General features: G+C 46.0%; 1 protein-coding gene across 1 annotated transcript in view; it reads right to left on the bottom strand.

The window, feature by feature from the left end:
• Positions 1–2,001: 2,001 nt before the first annotated feature.
• Positions 2,002–16,769, bottom strand: part of LOC103589233 (ubiquinol-cytochrome-c reductase complex assembly factor 1) — a 108,540-nt gene continuing 93,772 nt past the window's right edge. Inside the window, exons 5-8 of the mRNA XM_008571189.1 lie at positions 14,091–14,168; positions 7,592–7,705; positions 4,320–4,370; positions 2,002–2,571 (exon numbers count right to left, since the gene is read on the bottom strand). Coding sequence (XP_008569411.1) covers positions 2,314–2,571; positions 4,320–4,370; positions 7,592–7,705; positions 14,091–14,168 — 501 coding nt within the window. The 3' untranslated portion in view covers positions 2,002–2,313. The remainder of the gene's footprint in view (positions 2,572–4,319; positions 4,371–7,591; positions 7,706–14,090; positions 14,169–16,769) is intronic.

Raw genomic sequence — 16,769 nt, 5'->3', positions numbered from 1 at the left:
CCTTACCAAGAATGCTCGGTGGCCCTGTTGCCCATCCGATGACATGTACCCAGGCTACCACCATTCATGGCCCCACCTGATCTCTGCAACTTTTCTTCCCTTAGCAGCTGACTCAACTAGTCCACTTGAGTCTGGAGAGCTTCCTGCCATGTTTTCACTTGGGCAGCTCCTCACTTCCTGTTTTTCTTTCCACTCTACCTAAACATTGCCCATTCTTTAAGTCCTAACTGCCTTTAAGGCTTTTCTGATTTCTAACCCCCTTATGATTTTTCCAGTTGGTGTGTGTATGTGCACACACAAGCCCATGAGGCTAGAATACTGCTTTAGGTTTCTTTTTAACTTTAGCCTGACTGCTCCTTTCTCCATGTAGAACTCCCTTTAGAGAACTGAAAGCAGTGGACTTGGGTGTCAGACCACCTGAGCCTACATTCAGAGTAAACCTGGGCCTCCCCGAGCTTCAGGTTCCTCAGCTGTAATAAGAGCATAATAATACTTACCTCACTGGATTTTCACTGAGAATCCAATGAGATAAGAGAAAACACAAAGCATGTCTGGTACAGAACAGAGACTCAATACTGGCTGAAGGGTAGCCTGGGCTCACAGCTTGTTGTAAGAAATAGCAATGATTTATTATTTTTAAATGTTTGGGTAAAACTGAAGCCTTAGGGGCACTATTCACTACATTGGTCAGTGTTTCTCATTTGAAAACCTCTATTACATATTCTTCTCTGAAGAGTACGGAAAATGTTTGTTTCTTCTGATGAATAAGTATATTTCCTTATTATAATACCGTGCTCTAACCAACTGAACTAACCAGGCCCTAAGTATACTTCCTTTCATGTGACAACAGAAACTACATAACCTTAAGGCTTTCCCTTTTCCACCTCTGGCTGCCAGGAAGCTCAGAGCAAGGCTTTATCCTCAATTACAGATCTCCTCGCTAACCTGAAGGAGGCAGTGTAGTATTGGGACAAAGTAGGGGCCCCGGTCAGGTGACATGGGCTGGAGCACACCTGGCCCCTTATTATCCTGGATAACTCTGTAGGCCTCTTTGGGCCTTAGTCCCCCTCACTTGTGTAAAAGGGATAATAAAAATGAGGATAATACCTATTTTACAGAACTGTAATGAGACAATGCACTTAAAATATTTTATAAATTGCAAACAAAACAAAACAACATATGAAAATTGCTTATTAGCAGCCTGGGTTTTCTTTTTTTTTTTTGTCTTTTTTTGTCTTTTTCCATGTCCAGCAACGGATCACAACCCTCAGTGTTGCCCCCGTACCAGACCGGGGACCGGCAACGGGACCGGCAACGGGATCGCAACCCTCGGCGTTGCTTCCGCGCCTTGCTCAGCCAGTGAGCGGGAACCGGTCTGTATGTGGGATCCGAACCCTCGGCGGGAGCACCGCCGCACTTCCCAAGCGGCGCACTATCCAGTGCGCCACTGGGCCGGCCCAGCAGCCTGGGTTTTCTAACAACTATTTTCCCTCTCTTCCCTCTCAAAACTTGCATCTTATCTTTTAAAATTTGTTTTAATAGTTTTATAGTTTTATTATAATTGTCTCTTAATCTGCTGTGATACTTTCTGAAAGTATACAGAGCACAAATAACAAAATCATTCCTAAAAAGCAATCCCCCTGAGTGCGAGAAATCATGTCCTTCTCTTGTTTTGTATAATAATGATTTACATTTGAAAAACTTTTAGCTATGAAAAGAATTTTTGGTTTCTGTTCTTATGCTAGTAAGGCCAAAGGAAGTACTTAATACTCAGTTGTTAAAATAAGCTGAACTGTAGGTGAGACTGCGAGAATGGTTCAAAGGGGCTTTTTGTTGGGCCTGTACTGATAATGACTGATTTAGTCATTCATTTGTTCTTTCATTCATCAAAGCTGATTATGAGCCAGGTACTCTATTGAGCACTGGGAAAACAAAGGTGACCAACCCAAACACAGTGTCCACTCTGTGTAGAAGCTCACAGTGCAGCCTGGGAGGTGAGTATGTAAAAAAAAAAAAAATCATCCCAATGTGGCAAGGTAAGTGCTAACAGAGCAGACAACACAATAGCACAGGAACACCACAGACAGCAGGCCTGGGCCAATTGGGGTGTGAATACGGGTGGAGGGGATGTAGAAGAGGTGATATTTGCAGGAGCTTGGGATTTCTTTAGTCAGAAGAGGTAGGGACAAGGGTTCGGGTAAAGGAAACACACAGTGTGGTCTCTCCAGGTAACCCCAAGTGGTCCAGTTTGCTCAGAAAACAAATTGGGTTAGAGACTCATAGAAACTGGCTGGAATGGAGGCAGGGGTCAAACTAAGAAGAGCCCTTGTAGCCCCCAAGGAACTTGGATTTTATCTTGAAGGGGCCAGGGATTGGCATGGTCAGTGAAAGATGCTGACTACCAGGAAGTGAGGGCTTTGAGACATCACAGACATGACGGCTCCGATATGGCTCTTTCAAATGAGGTTCCATATTGCAAGTTGCTGTGTGCAATGACTGGCGAATCCTCTGGAGACAGGACTTGACTCTGCAGGTAGGGACTATCTGCTGCTGCAGGGATGCATCTAGGGCCTGCAGGAACATAGGCCAACTGGGATGTTAAGAAGGGCAGTCAAGTTCTGCACTAGGGCTGGACTAAGTGACCTTTAAAGTTCCTTCCCAATCTGAGGTTCCAGGATTCTAAAGCAAGCCTGGTAGCTGAACTGGTGCTGTGGGCTGGGATCTGAGGCTGGCGAGCTACCCTGGGCAGCAAATGGGTTAACCCTCAAATAACTTTTATATATGAATTAATGTGTAGAGGTGGGAGCCAAAATCTGTTCCATTAATTTTTCCATCCATTCCAGGAGCAGTTAGGTACACACAGTAAAGTTTATTTTGGTGCATGGTATACTTCACTCCATTAAAAATAAATTAATCAGCAAATTCCTGCCTGGCTCAGCTCTGGTTTATGTAAATAGTGCCCAGCTGTAATGAGTTACAAGGTGTTATTATCTCACACACACAGAGGAGGCTTCACTCTAGAGCTCCGCTCGCAACAAAAGCATCTTAAATAAACTGAGAGAAGGTGGTTTGATTTGTAATGTTTTCACAGAAGTGGGATATACCTCACCCATATAGAGTTTCTTTATATGACTCATTTTACAGCAAGTTAAATGAAGAAAGTTTGATGGGGGAGGGAGGGGCAATATGGTTCCCCACCCCCTTTCTTCAATTTAAGAAAATCCCCCCAAGAGATGACCCACATTCAGAGGGAAAAGGGGACTGGTCCTCCAGTGCACAGACCAGGGTGGCTCTGTGGCCAGTGCTCCAGAAGTAGGGAAGTGGGTAGAAAGCTGAGCACGGGGCTGGTCCTGGGACAATACAACTAAGCCAGGAAGAATGTTCTCTTCTCCCCAATATCTCATATAAGGGGAGGCCAAGAAAGGAAAGACATCATGTTCCTCACCCAGTTCATTGGAGGTGACAAAGGAACCTTTGTTCTTGAGGCTTCTTTCCAAATGACTTAAGATATGACAAGCTCCTTGGCCTTCAGAGGCCTACTGGGTCCCAGAGGACAGGCCTGGCAGGCGGTGCCTTGGCCAGAGCAGTGACACATCTCCATGAACTGGAGGCAAGAGCTGCAGCAGAGACCCTCCTGCCCTCTTCCCTCTCCCTGTCTCTAACTGAGTTGGGCAGTACTCCTTAGCTTGTGAAATCTACCATCTCAGATAAGTTTCTAAAAGACCCTGGAAGAAAAAGAGCCACGGCAGAGATAAGCCTGTGTTTCCTTTAATGGCCAACTCAACCCCCATGGCTCAAAGCTGGAGGACAGAGCATGGCTACCCGTGTTGACTCAGCAGTATTACAAACTGCTCCAGGCCACAGTCAGCCCTTGGTGGAGGTGTCCTCTTTCTAACCTACTGCATCCCTTCTTTAGCCTTTGGGAAAAGCTGTCAACCACACATGGTTGCTGAAGGGACCTGGGGAGTGTGTGTTGTGGAGCTCCTGCTCAGGGCTTCTCCTGAGGGAGAGGACACCCCAGAAGAGCTATGGGTTCCCCCAAGCACTGTACCCAACCAGATCAGATCCTGGGCACATTACAAGGAAACTCAACACAAATGGGGCCAGATATTTGACAGATGCTGTTCAAAGCTCAGTTCAGGCCACTTTCTGTGGGGTCCTGGGTCAAACAGGCACTTCTCTCCTGGCGATTTCTCAAAGCCAGCCAGCCAGCTGTCTAGAGAGGGACCAGCCCATCAAAGGCCCTCGTCATTGTAAGTGGGGGGATGGGGCTTCAGGATGCTCTGAGGATTCTTCTCCACTAGAGGGCGCCAGCTCACCTCCCCTGTCAGAAGCAGATCCTCACCATTCATGGAGTCCAGGTACTGCATCTGCAACGGAGAGAGGATAGAACAGACGAAAGATTTCAAAAAGGGCAGGACAAACATGATGTGGCATAAGGAACCAGCCTCCCAGAAGTGAGGAAGGGGAGGGGACATGAGGGGACTTCTGACCATCCCAACTTCCAGGCCATGGGGTCTCTAATCTCCCAGATTATTTTATTAAGGAGAGTTGGAGGAACAAGTCACTGGGGAAACTCATTAGGAAGTTTTTAGGGAATTCCCCACCACACCTCTGAATGGAGAAACACACACACATACCCCGGCCACCCACCCACCAGGACATTTCTCCCCTGGATACACCCTCCCTAGAAAGCTCCTGCGTACCAGGAAGTCAGGGCTTGTGATTTACAGAAGTCATCCTGTCCACCCCCACCCAATGCTGCTGTATGAAAGAATCCTGATTACGCCCCTTTCTCGTGGTACCCAAGGTGGCCACTTCCCTTCCCTGAGATTTAAATTCCTTCTTCTGAGAGGGGATAGAAATGTGCACCTCACAGGACACATGAAAAGATTAAATGGTATAGCATATGTACATTGCTAGTCACTCAAACATTTAAAAAAAATATATATGTATGCCTCTACTGTCCTCTCATGGGCCCTAAGGTCTGTGGGCCCCAGCTCCACCGCTCTAGGACAGCTGGGGGACTCTAGCTCCCTTGAGCAGCTCTGCTGTTAAAATGGTCATCATCCCAGAACCCACTGCTGCTCTCCTATGACTTTCACCACTGGTCTTGGTTTTCCCTCTGTTAACTGGAGAGACCCAATGCTGTATCCTCCTGCTCCCTGCAACTGACAGCTGCTTTAACATCTGGAGACAGTGATCATGTCCCCTCTAAGCTTCCTCTCATTCGTGCCTCCAGCCTGTTTAGCATAGAGATGGTGAGTGAGCTCCAGATGCTACCGTCCTGGGGAACATCAGGCCCCAGGATGCTCTCAGGCCTGCCCAAGGAATCTAGGTGGAGGGCCCTGTGATGGAGAGGGGACACCTTTGATGGAGAACAGGTACAGCTGCAAAGAAGTGCGGTCAGGCAGTTCTGCAAGAGACAGGTGATCAAATGAGTGGCTGAGTCTCAGGAGATGAAGGCAGACTCTGGGAGCATTCCCCAGGCTGCCCGCTGGTAAGGAGGGCAGCAGAACAAGAGACGCTTTCAGGTGGACAGGCAAAATCTACGGTAAGAACTGGATCGGCACAGGAGTCAACACTGGGTTTAGAAAGATGAGGCTTCATTGTGGGCAGAGGAGAAGGGGAATGTGGGCAGAAGGCTTCACCTTAGGCCTTCAGTCATCCCCTTCTTCCAAGAATTCATCACTCTTGCTGCTTCATCTTCAGGCTGCTCACCCTTGAACTCAACACTAGCCACTCACATATACCTCAGGTCTAGATTTCCACATGCCCCACCATCTCTTCCAGGGCAAGAAATTCCACTGAGGTGCTATCTTCCCTAAAGCCCACTCCTCTCTCCAGCAACTCCATTTCGGTCCTACTTCCACTATTTTGCCCATTTCCTAGGCTGAAAACCTTAACGTAACGTCTGATTGTGTCTTGGGCCATTGACCACACCAAGTAGCCCAGCTTTCTGGTCTTTCCTCATCCACTCAGTGAGATGAGTGCTCCTTTCCCTGGCCTTCCAAGCACTCTGTCCTATCTGTTCACATCACAGACTGACTTACTCCAGGGCCAGCTGGATGCCTGACAGGATTCTTCACCAAACCATGAGCTGGCTCCTCTAGAGCAGCCTCAGGTGTTATTAATCTCCGCTTTCCCAAAAGAGTGCCTGGCACAGCAGGTGCTCAGAAGAGCTGCTGACGGAACTTGGTCCCCAGCAAAGCTCCCCGCTTTCCTAAGAGCCCCATCACTGTTTTCCCATTGCCTGATTTATTGGGACCACAGGGCTTTCTTACAGGGAGTGTCCACTGTATTATAGCAGCCCCTTCTTGAGGGCCCTCCAAGAGGTCCCAGCTGTGCCTTGTCGCGGCCTCTGGCACAAGGCCACCATGGCAGATGGAAAAGCTGGGTGGGTCTCTCAGAAAACAGCATTTGCACTGCCAAATGCGACTCCTGTCTGAAGGCGAGTCCAGTCAACAGTGTGGGTCTCAGAATTCTCTATGGGTGGGGCCTCCTGGCAGCAGTGCTTTTCCCCAGTTCTGGCAGATTTCAAGAATCGTCAAACAGAAGTCCTGATTTCTGGAATTCTCGACCCTTGGGGTCTGAAGAGCCCCAGTATATGGCTTTTCCAGCAATCAATAAGCTAGTCCTATTGGCCCTGTCTTTTCCTCAAGAGCTGGGTCTGGCCTTCCCTTTCCTGGCTGTAAGAGGCTTGAAGGCTATGGAGACAGGTGAACAAGAGAATAACTGTCAGGTGAGGCCCCTTCTGCTCCAGGGGTCAGGACCATGAAGCAAAGGTGTGACTCATGGGACAGCCTGAGCTGATGAGCTGTCTGGAGCAGCTGAGGCCTCTAGTGGCTACATGAATCACCAGCGTGGGGTCTTGGGCCAGCTGTGCATTCTGACTCACTGGGAGACCCTGGAGAAGCCTCTATGTTCCTCTTCCCTGACACACAGCTCACTCATCTACAGAGTTTCCCATCAATATAGGACTTGGGGGCAGGGAGATCAGGACTTAATTGTCCGTGGGCTTGAAGAAAGCCATGTAATTAAGCACCACCTGCTATGCTGCTTTCTCCTAGAAGCTTTGGTGTCAGGCAGCCCTGGAGAGTCAGAGGGGTGAAGAAATGAAGTGGAGGGACCCTGCTTGACTATGAAGAGCACCCAGTGGGAAGAAGCTGGGGGGTGTCGGTGGCATGCTCCTTGGAGCCCAGTCCTGCTATAAGTCAGGAGCAGGAAACAAATCCCGGAGCACATGTACCTTCTAGGCTCTGTGGGCCCAGCATCCAGCACACCACCTGCCATGTAGCAGGCAATGAAATGTGTAGTGAATGAATGACTAAGTTTCTGAAAGCAGGAGACTACTTGGTGCCTGTTCTCTTCTGTTCCCACTGCCTGGTGCCCTGGCCTAGCTCATGGTTGGACACACAGAATGTGTTCTTTCTTCATCTATGTCTGTTGCTGATGTGACTTGGCCAGAATTCCCTCAGACTGGCCCCTGGTAACTCAACCTGCCATGATCCCCTGATGGTCCAGCATCCACAGACCTCGGGGAGGACCTGATGTCCACAAGACTCTGAAGGGGAAGGGAAGGGCCACTCACCTGTTTCCTCACATATTCCACTAGCAATTCAAGCTGTCGAGGGTCTTCACATTTCTGGTTGAAGAAGGTTCTCCAGAGTGCGGCAGCCAGCCCATGATCATCTGAAAGGATGCCCTGGAACAAAAGTACAAGAACTGGTCTCCTGGGGAGTACTGCAGAGCCGTAATACAAAAGCTAGAGATATTGTGAACACACTAGCAACCACAGAATTGGCTCAGAAGGCCCTTACAAATACTGTCAGCAAGAAATGGGGCAGCTACATGGGAGAGCTGGAAGCAGTTATGAAAGCATCTGATCCTACTCCTTCATTTTATATGGAGGAAGAGCATGGGATCCAGAGGGGCCAAGTCACTGGCTAAGGTGATGCTCAGCTGGGACTCATGTCTGATCTACCCTCCCAAGCATGGTTCCCTCTACCGCACTGCGCCTGGCCCAGGCAATGCTGGAGAGGCCAAGAGGAGAAATGGTAGCAGCAGTGCTTCTGCTGCTGTCTACAGGGCACAGGCTGGGAGTATTGTGAGTGTATGTTTTTCCCAGGAATGGATGTGGACATGGACATGGATTGCACCTTCTCGCTTGGTCCAAGGGCACACGTCTGCAAGGCTCTTTGGGGAAGGGAGTCCGGAATCTTGTCTTCACTGTCACCCAACTTTGGGCTGGACATGGCTGGCCCAGCCTCTCCCAGAGTAGAGGAACAGGATGTTCAGCAGGATTGCCATGGGCCACAGAGGGTAATGCTCAGAGCCTGCATGTGTGCACGCCTAACACTGTCTCTCCTGACAGAGTAGAGAGAACTCTGTGAGGAAGCCCAAATATCGCAGAGGCTAATTAGAGCCTCAGCCATGGGCTAGGGCCATTATCTAGCTTGGACCTCTAGGGGAGGGTGTGGTGGGGTATTGTTTTCTGGGGTAAGGGTGGCTGAATGGAAAGGCCCTCGGAAGTTGCTCTGTCCAGGTGCCAAGGTAGTATGTGGAACCAAAGTGCTGCCTTGGAGTTAGAAGGCCAGTTCAAGTCCTAGTCTGCCACTGCCAAGCTCAAGGCTCAGTCTTCTCACCTATTAAAAAGAAATGAAAATACTTGCTCTTCTTACAGCATCCTTGAATTATAAAAATAAGATAGTGTGAAGGTGTTTTGTTAAGTCTAATATGTTGGATATACAGATTAGGAGCATGCTTTGGCAGGCACCTGTGGATAAAGTAGAAACAACAGTGGGATCTGGGAGTCAGGCCACTTGAGTTCAAATGCCAGCTCTGTCACTTGATAAAAGCCATTAGCTCTTCCTGAGCCTTAGCTTCTCATGAGTTAAACAAGTATAATAATACCTATCCCACAGAGTTGTTTTGAGAATTAAGGGATAATGGCCATGAAAGGCTCTGTAAGTGGTAAACATTACACAAAGACCCAGGATCACTTACTCGACTTTATATTGTGGTCTGGCCTCTTGGGCACTGTGGTATATGAGGTATGGCTCCAGACTCGCTGCCAGGAAGTGCCATGTCCAGTAAGGGGTGCTGACAGTTTCATGGAAAAACATTCCACCTGTTCCAAATGCCCCCTGCTGAACACCTTTGGGCACTGTGGTATATGAGGTATGGCTCCAGACTCGCTGCCAGGAAGTGCCATGTCCAGTATGGGGTGCTGACAGTTTCATGGAAAAACATTCCACCTGTTCCAAATGCCCCCTGCTGAACACCCCTATAGTTCCACAGCTTAAGACTGCCCTGGCACAATGGCTGAGTCAGGAAAACCAGCTTCTTCTGGCAGATGGGGACAGGGGCCAAGGACAAGCTCAGGCACATCACCGTTCTCCAAGCTGTTCACTAACACAACAGCCTGCCTGTGTCGGCAGTGCCCTGGGCACATGCTGGAGTGCTGCTGGCAGCAGCCCACATGTGCTACATTAGAAGGAATGGGAGTGGGAGTGGGTGTTACAGGGACTTGGAGAATGAGCAGAGTCCAGGACAGGAAAAGCCTGGGAGCCATGGCCTGCTGCAAACAGGCCGCCTTGGTGGTAAGTGAGATGGCTGGGGAGAGGCAAATCTATGATCAGAACTTCCTGAGCAGTCAGAAGGAAAAGGATGACTCAGGACTCATTTGTGGTGATAACAACCTGGCTGTTCCAGACAGTAGGGGTTCCTTCACACACCTGGCTCCTAATGACTACATATGCCGAGTAGACAGATATTATTATCCCCATTTGAAAGATAAGTAAACCAAGGCTTAGAGGTTATCTAGCTAATTGGTGGTAGAACTGGGAACAGCATGCACTGATGAGGTCAGGGGATGGGGCCTGACTAGCTCTAGTCAGAACGCAGTGCCTGGCACAGAGTGGGATTGCAATAAAAATGGCTAAATAAATAAATGAACCCAACTGCAGCCCTCTTTCCATCATACTGCTAGTAAATCAGTGAAAACAAATGAGAGACTGGTCTGAGAGGCAAATTTCAAACTAAGGAAGCAGAAAAAGAAAAAGTGTACCTGGGAGCCAAACATTAGGTTGCATAGCAATTTTCCCATAATCTAATAGGGTGCCTACCTGTTTTCTCTCATGATACAAAGAAAACATCCTTCAGGAAAGTACGATACCTAGGTCTAGAGTAACGGAGAGGAAGCTGAAGGGACTGTCCTGGCTCTAGAGGGCTCTGCTTATGGTTAAGGATTTAGAGTAGCAGAGTTTCACTCAGTGAAGATTGATCTGATACCACCATGTGCTTATTAGCATGATGCCAAGAACACAGAATCATAGCTATATGGTCTCAGCTCTCAGGGAGCTTGCAATCTAGTTGAAGGGACAAAGCAGCACAGCAAACACAGAATTAAACCCTGGACAATGAACAAATGCTACACCACACAGTAAGACTCCAGGCTATACTCTCTCTACTGCTACCTCCTCATTCTTGAGTCTTAGTTAGCTTCTACGATAACTCCTCAGAGAAACCTTCCTGGTCCACGCAAGTCATTCCCCATTATTTTCTACCACTGCACTCTATTTGTAATTAGATTATTTATTTGCTTGTTTGCTTGTTACTTGTTTACTGTCTGTCTCTCAATTAGAAGGGAAGCTCCAGTGGGAAAGAGCCAGACCATGTTTGTATTATTCACTGGTATATTCTCAATGCAGCACACATCACAGACATTCAATAAATACCTGTTAAATGGATAGATGAATGGATGGCTGGGTGGATGGGTGCTTAAATTCAGAGTAAAAACACGAGATCTAGAGAGGTCAGGGAAAGTTTTGTGGAGAAGTGGGCCATTAATAATGGGAAGTATTTGGAGAGCTGCAGGATATTCTAAGCAAAAGAAAACAGTAGTTCACTAAGCACTGACAGAGGAAGGTGCCTACAGGATGCCAGACCCTGAACCAGGCCCTAAGGTACACACATGATCCAGACTCAGCTACTGCCCTCAACACCTTCTTGTCCAGTAGAGTATCAATCAGGCACAGCATGTCTGCAGGGCACTGAGGCAAATGGCCTCACTAGGAGAGAGGGCAATGGAAGATAAAGGTAAACAGGGCATCTAACAATGGGAACAATTCACAGAAGGCCTGCAAGTTCATGGAGCAAGTTGGACATCACGTAGTAGAAAACAGGAAGGTTCCAAAAATGTCCAGTGAGGGAGCACAATCCAAGCAAGATTCTAGGAAATGGTTTCTGTAGAACAGTGCTGTCCAACAGAACTTTCTGTAATGATGGAAATGTTCTATAGCTGCACTGTCCGATACAGTAGCTACCAACCACATATAGTTTTTGAGTGTCTGAAATGTGATTAGTAAGACTGAGGAACTGAATTTCTAGTCTTACTTAATTAGCTTAAATCAAAATAGCTGCCATGTGGCTAGTACTGGACACCTCAAAAACCTGGGACTCCAAATGCAGTCTGCGAAATGGCTGCACCCACATCACCTAAAGCTTGTTAGCAATGCAGAGTCTCAGGCCCCAGACTTGCTGTGTCAGAATCTGAATTTTACCTGGTCTCCGGGTGATTCACATACACATTAAAATGTAAGAAACACTGTTCTAGAACTGCACTTTAAAATCACCTGGGGAATTTTACAAGTACAGATGCCCCACCCACACCAATTAAATCAGTATCTGTGGGGAATAGGGCCCAGACACTGGTATTTCTAAAAACTGTCCCAGGTAGTGTATTTCCCATACTTTCCTGCTCTGAAGGGTTACTTGAAGTGCTTGTTGAACTTCCAGACAGCACTCCTATGGAATTGGAATCTTCAGAGAGGTGCTCAAGAATTAGATTTAAAAGGCACCCTAGGCGGCTTGTGATCAGACACGTTTGGATAAAATGGCTCTGCCAGAATGGACTAGGATGGAGGACAGAAAATAGACACAATTCAGTATATTTTCATTAACACAGATAGAATCAATGGCACCAACAGAGCCACATACGATAAAGATCACAAACAAATGCCAAAAGAAAGAGAGTTATATTTCTTCAATTCCAAGCCTCATTCTTTTATATGTTGTAAGGTTTCTGAAGTCAGAATGCGTCTACTTTAACAATTGATATGTACATTTAAACAATGTTTCTCATTTCCCATTCCCACTCCCAAAAAGCTCATGTTAATTTAATAATGTGTGTAGTACGCAATCTAGATTGTTTTCTTATAATTGAGGATATCTAGTAGGTCAGCAATCAGGGGAACCCAATTTTAACTAGTTCCACAACCCTAAGTAATGTAATTTTTCTAGTATGCTTATCTCCTGGCTTTAATTATTATCTTCAGACTGATAACATTTCCCCCAGCCTATAGATTCTTGCTTTCATCCCTTTGTGCATTTCTTCTCTTCCTCACTCTTCACCTACCATATGCCAAGCACTCTGCTAGGCAACAGAAATATAAGTGCAGTAGACAATGCCACTACCAGAGGAAATCCCCACCCAGCCAGGGTGACAGTTAACACTAATATAATAAATGCTGTGAGAGTCCAGGAAGAGCAGAATGAGCTAAGCCTGGGGAAGTTCAGGGACAACTTCCCAGGAGGGGTGATGCTTGCATTAAATCTAATGTAACCACAAAATGAGTATAAAAGCACATGGTTTGTTAAAAAGATGAGGGATGATGAATCCTGGTGGTGTGTATACAGGTGTTCATCACACCATTCTTTTAACTTTTCCACATGCTGGAAATTTCCATAATAAAAGTTTGGGGGAAAAAAAGATGAGATAGATACTACAGCATGGAAGAACCTTGAAGACATTATGCTAATTGAAATAAGCCACTCACTAAAGAACAAATACTATATGGCCACTTACATGAGATATCTAGAGTAGTCAAATTCAGAGAGACAGAAAGCAGGATAGTGGTTGCCAGGGGCTGGCAGAAGGAGGGAATGAAGTGTTATTGGTCAATGATACAGAGTTTCAGTTTGGGAAGATTGAAAAGTTCTGGAGATGGATGGTAATGCTGGTTGCACAACAAGGGGAATGTACTTAATGCCTCTAAACTGTACACTTAAAAATGCTTAAAATGATAAATTTTATGTTATATATATTTTACAATTTAAGAAAAAAATGAGATCCATCTAAATGTTCTGATGTGGACAGATGCAAAAGATATACTTACTGTTCACTGAAAAAAGCAAGTTGCAGAATAGTGTGTATAGTGTAATTACCATTTGCATAAAGAAAAAAAATATAGATACTTGTGTATGTACAGATAATATCTGGAAGAACACCAAGTAAACTATTAACAAAGTTTTTCTCTGGCACAGGGAACCGGACAGGAGAGGAAAAGGGCCTTCTATTTTCTACTTCAACCACTTATGTACAGTTTTACAAACTTTTTCTGTTTTCGTTTTTAGGTGGCTGGCTGGTATGGGGATCCGATCCCTTGACCTTGGTGTTTTAATACTGCGCTCTGAGCTAACAAGCCAGCCTGGTTTCACGAACTCTTTTTTTTTTTTTTTAAGATGACCAGTAAGGGGATCTTAACTCAAGACTTGGTGTTGTCAGCACCAGGCTCTCCCAAGTGAGCTAACCAGCCATCCCTATATAGGACCTGAACCCTTGGCTTTGGTGTTATCAGCACCATGCTTTCCCAAGTGAGCCATGGGCCAGCCCTGTTTCACGAGCTGTTTAAATGAGTATGTATTGCTTTTATAATTAAAGCAAAAAAAGTGTATAATTTGTCTGGCAGACCATGCTGTTTATGTGTGAATGTCTTCCTCTTGCTGGGAACACCTGGAGCTAAGACAGTGTCTGATTTGCCTCTGTCCCTCCATCCAGCACCCATGAGGCATTCAATAAATGCCGACTAGTTGAATGATCTGGCCATATTATATAGTGTTCTCTTTCACAAATGCTAGGTAAACTGCTGGGCACATTCATTCTAGCCCAGTCAATGAAGATGAAAAAATAAATAGTAAGCCACAAGGGCAGACAATGACGATGGTCCCTGGTTCCTTCAGAGGCTCTCATCAAAAGCCTTTATTGGAGAAGGCCATTGTTCTGCCTAAGGCTTGATAAATGATCTTACCTCATCATATCCTAAGATTGCTGCATAGAAATTATTTGTCATGAGGATCATGTTCTTCTTCAGGATATAGGAATTGACCTAGAGAAACAAATGGCAAAAACAAAAGTATGAAAGAAAGGAAAAAAACCAAAAAGTATGATCTTTGGCTCTTAGCTGTCACAGACTTTTAGTAGAACAGAGAAAGAGCCCCTAACAGGTCAAACTGCCAGTCCATTCCCAATTCCCTGATCTGTTAGGATTCTCCCCAATTTGCCAACTTTTTTTAGGTTTTGATACCAAATTACACAAAACAGTCAGTCAGTTTAATAAACTGAGCCCTAACTACATGTTTGGTTTTGTGCTAGATCCTATGAACACAAAGTACAAGAAACATTTTCTTGACTGGAGGAGCACATAGTCTAGTATGGGAAAACAGGCATATAAAAAATAATTACACTGCAACATGTTACCTCAAATCCTATTCCAAACTGCTGAGTAATAAGTGAATTTCAGTGCAAATAACCTCTGCATAGGGGAGCTGGGGAAGAGTTCTCTAAGAGGTAACAGTTAAGTGGACCTTGGAGGAGGAGGACTTTGGCAGGAGACAGTGAGGGGTAGGAGAGGGAGCATTCTACACAGAGGGAATAAGGTGTGTAAAGGTGCTGGAAGAAAAATGTTTGGGGAGTGTCAGGGAAGTGAATGGGCAGGAACACTGGCAAGGTGTGTTGGGACCCGGTTAGGAAATGTCTGAAAGGCCACTCAAAAGAGATTGTTGTGGTGAAAGGACAAAAAGAAGGAAACTGTCAGAGGTGGGAAGAGGAAGGAGAGAAGCAGGACTGTGAGCGAGATGCTGAAGAGAAAGGAGGGCCTCTGAGGCTGTAAAGAGGAGAGAAGAATAAGACGGGCAACTCTGAAGTAGAAAGACTATTAATGTTAAGATTGTTTTAGAAATGCAGTTTCAGTGAGACCATTGAGGGAATTCCTTTCAGGGAATGGCCAGGAGGGCCTTCAGAGCCTGGAATGCAGTTCAATGAATGTCTTCAATAGGGGAAAACTTTGACCTCCCGACAGTAATATGCTTGAGGGCAGGGTCCATGTTTTACTCCTTTCTGGCATCCCTGAAGAAAGCCAGTTTAGTAATGTGTAACACAGAGTAAGGACTCCTTGACCATTTAAACTGACAGGTTTTAGAAACTACCAGAAGTCACTGGAACTTTGTATGGAGAATAAGATTTCTGCTTAACAGCCCTAACCATGAGCATGTCCACCATTTACTAAGTACCTGTCATGGGCTAGGTGCTTTATGGACATCATCCCCTCTATTCATCACCAAAACTCAGAGAGGTAGATGTGTCATCATGACCTATAGACTATAGGTGACTAACAGACTCAGACATATGAAGTGACTTGCCCTAGGTCACACAGCACATTAGTGGTAAGGCTGAGATTAGCATCCAGGTCAGTCTGAATCCAAATTCTATGCTTCTCATATTCTACCAGGTTTCTGCACCCAGAAGGATAATTATACTTTGGATCACAAATCAAAGACTGAATGATTTTATCCTGTGGTTCATAACAGGTCTCTGAATAAGGACTGAAAGTATGCAAGGATTTGGATTTAGAGTCAGAAAACCTGGGTTCAAGTCATGGTTCTGCTATGTACATAGGATGTGATCATGAGCAAGTCAAATAACCTCTCTAAGTCCATTTCCTTGTCTTTTCAATACTCTATACAAGGGCTGTTTTGAAGAGCAAATGAGTTACTGTGTATTCACTCAATTTAACAACATATGCTGAAAGTCTTGGTAAACTGCACAGTGCTCTGCAAATGCAACAAATTATTAGTAATAACTTCTGGTTTGTTTATATAAAACTAAAACCAGTTCCAGTACTTTATAGTCATGAATAATTTTCATATATGAAGGGAAAATTGTGAAGCTCAAGCCTGGAAAATGTGAGATTGGATGTAGATGGGAGTGTACGCCATGACCTTTCCCCCCACTTTCAACCCAGGCCACATCAGCCATCCAGCCTTTGTGTTCTCAGAGCTCCCTGTGCACACTTCTCCCCTGGGCACAAAACATGCTTTAGAGTTGTTTATGTAGCTGTCTCTCCACTAGTCTGGGAGCTACTCAAGGGTCATAGGAACCATGTCTGATTAATCTCAGCACCCTTAACAACTGGTCCAGAGCCTGGCCTGGAGCAGGGGCTAAGACAGGCATGTTGATGACTAAATTCATACAAGGGCCTGAGTCCCATACATAGCACATTCTATCTAATGACACTGGTTGGCTTAGGTTATTATTATTATTTTTCTTGCTACCGAATACCTTACATTCCAGAAACACATCCTGCCAAACTTCTAGTGCACCATCTTCCAGAATGGACTGGGTGAAGGGAATAGTCAAGAAACAGGCCAGAGCTAGAATTTATTCCTTGTCATGTGAGGATGAGACTACAACCCAGACTTCTTGATACCCATTTTGGGGCTCTTCCCATTCCCATACTAGTTGTTCTCCTAACTGTGCAAGAAGAACCACAGCCACAAAAGGATGTCAGAAATATCCACCACTGGGGCTGGCCCGGTGGCGCACTGGATAGTGCGCCGCTTGGGAAGCACGGCAGCGCTCCCGCCCGAGGGTTCGGATCCCACATACAGACCGGTTCCCGCTCACTGGCTGAGCGAGGCACGGGAGCAAC

The sequence above is a fragment of the Galeopterus variegatus genome, unplaced genomic scaffold (assembly GCF_000696425.1).
Source record: "Galeopterus variegatus unplaced genomic scaffold, G_variegatus-3.0.2 Scaffold3, whole genome shotgun sequence".
Lineage (NCBI taxonomy): Eukaryota > Metazoa > Chordata > Mammalia > Dermoptera > Cynocephalidae > Galeopterus > Galeopterus variegatus.
Note: the sequence above shows the minus strand (reverse complement) of the source record. Positions and strands in the feature narration are given on the sequence as shown.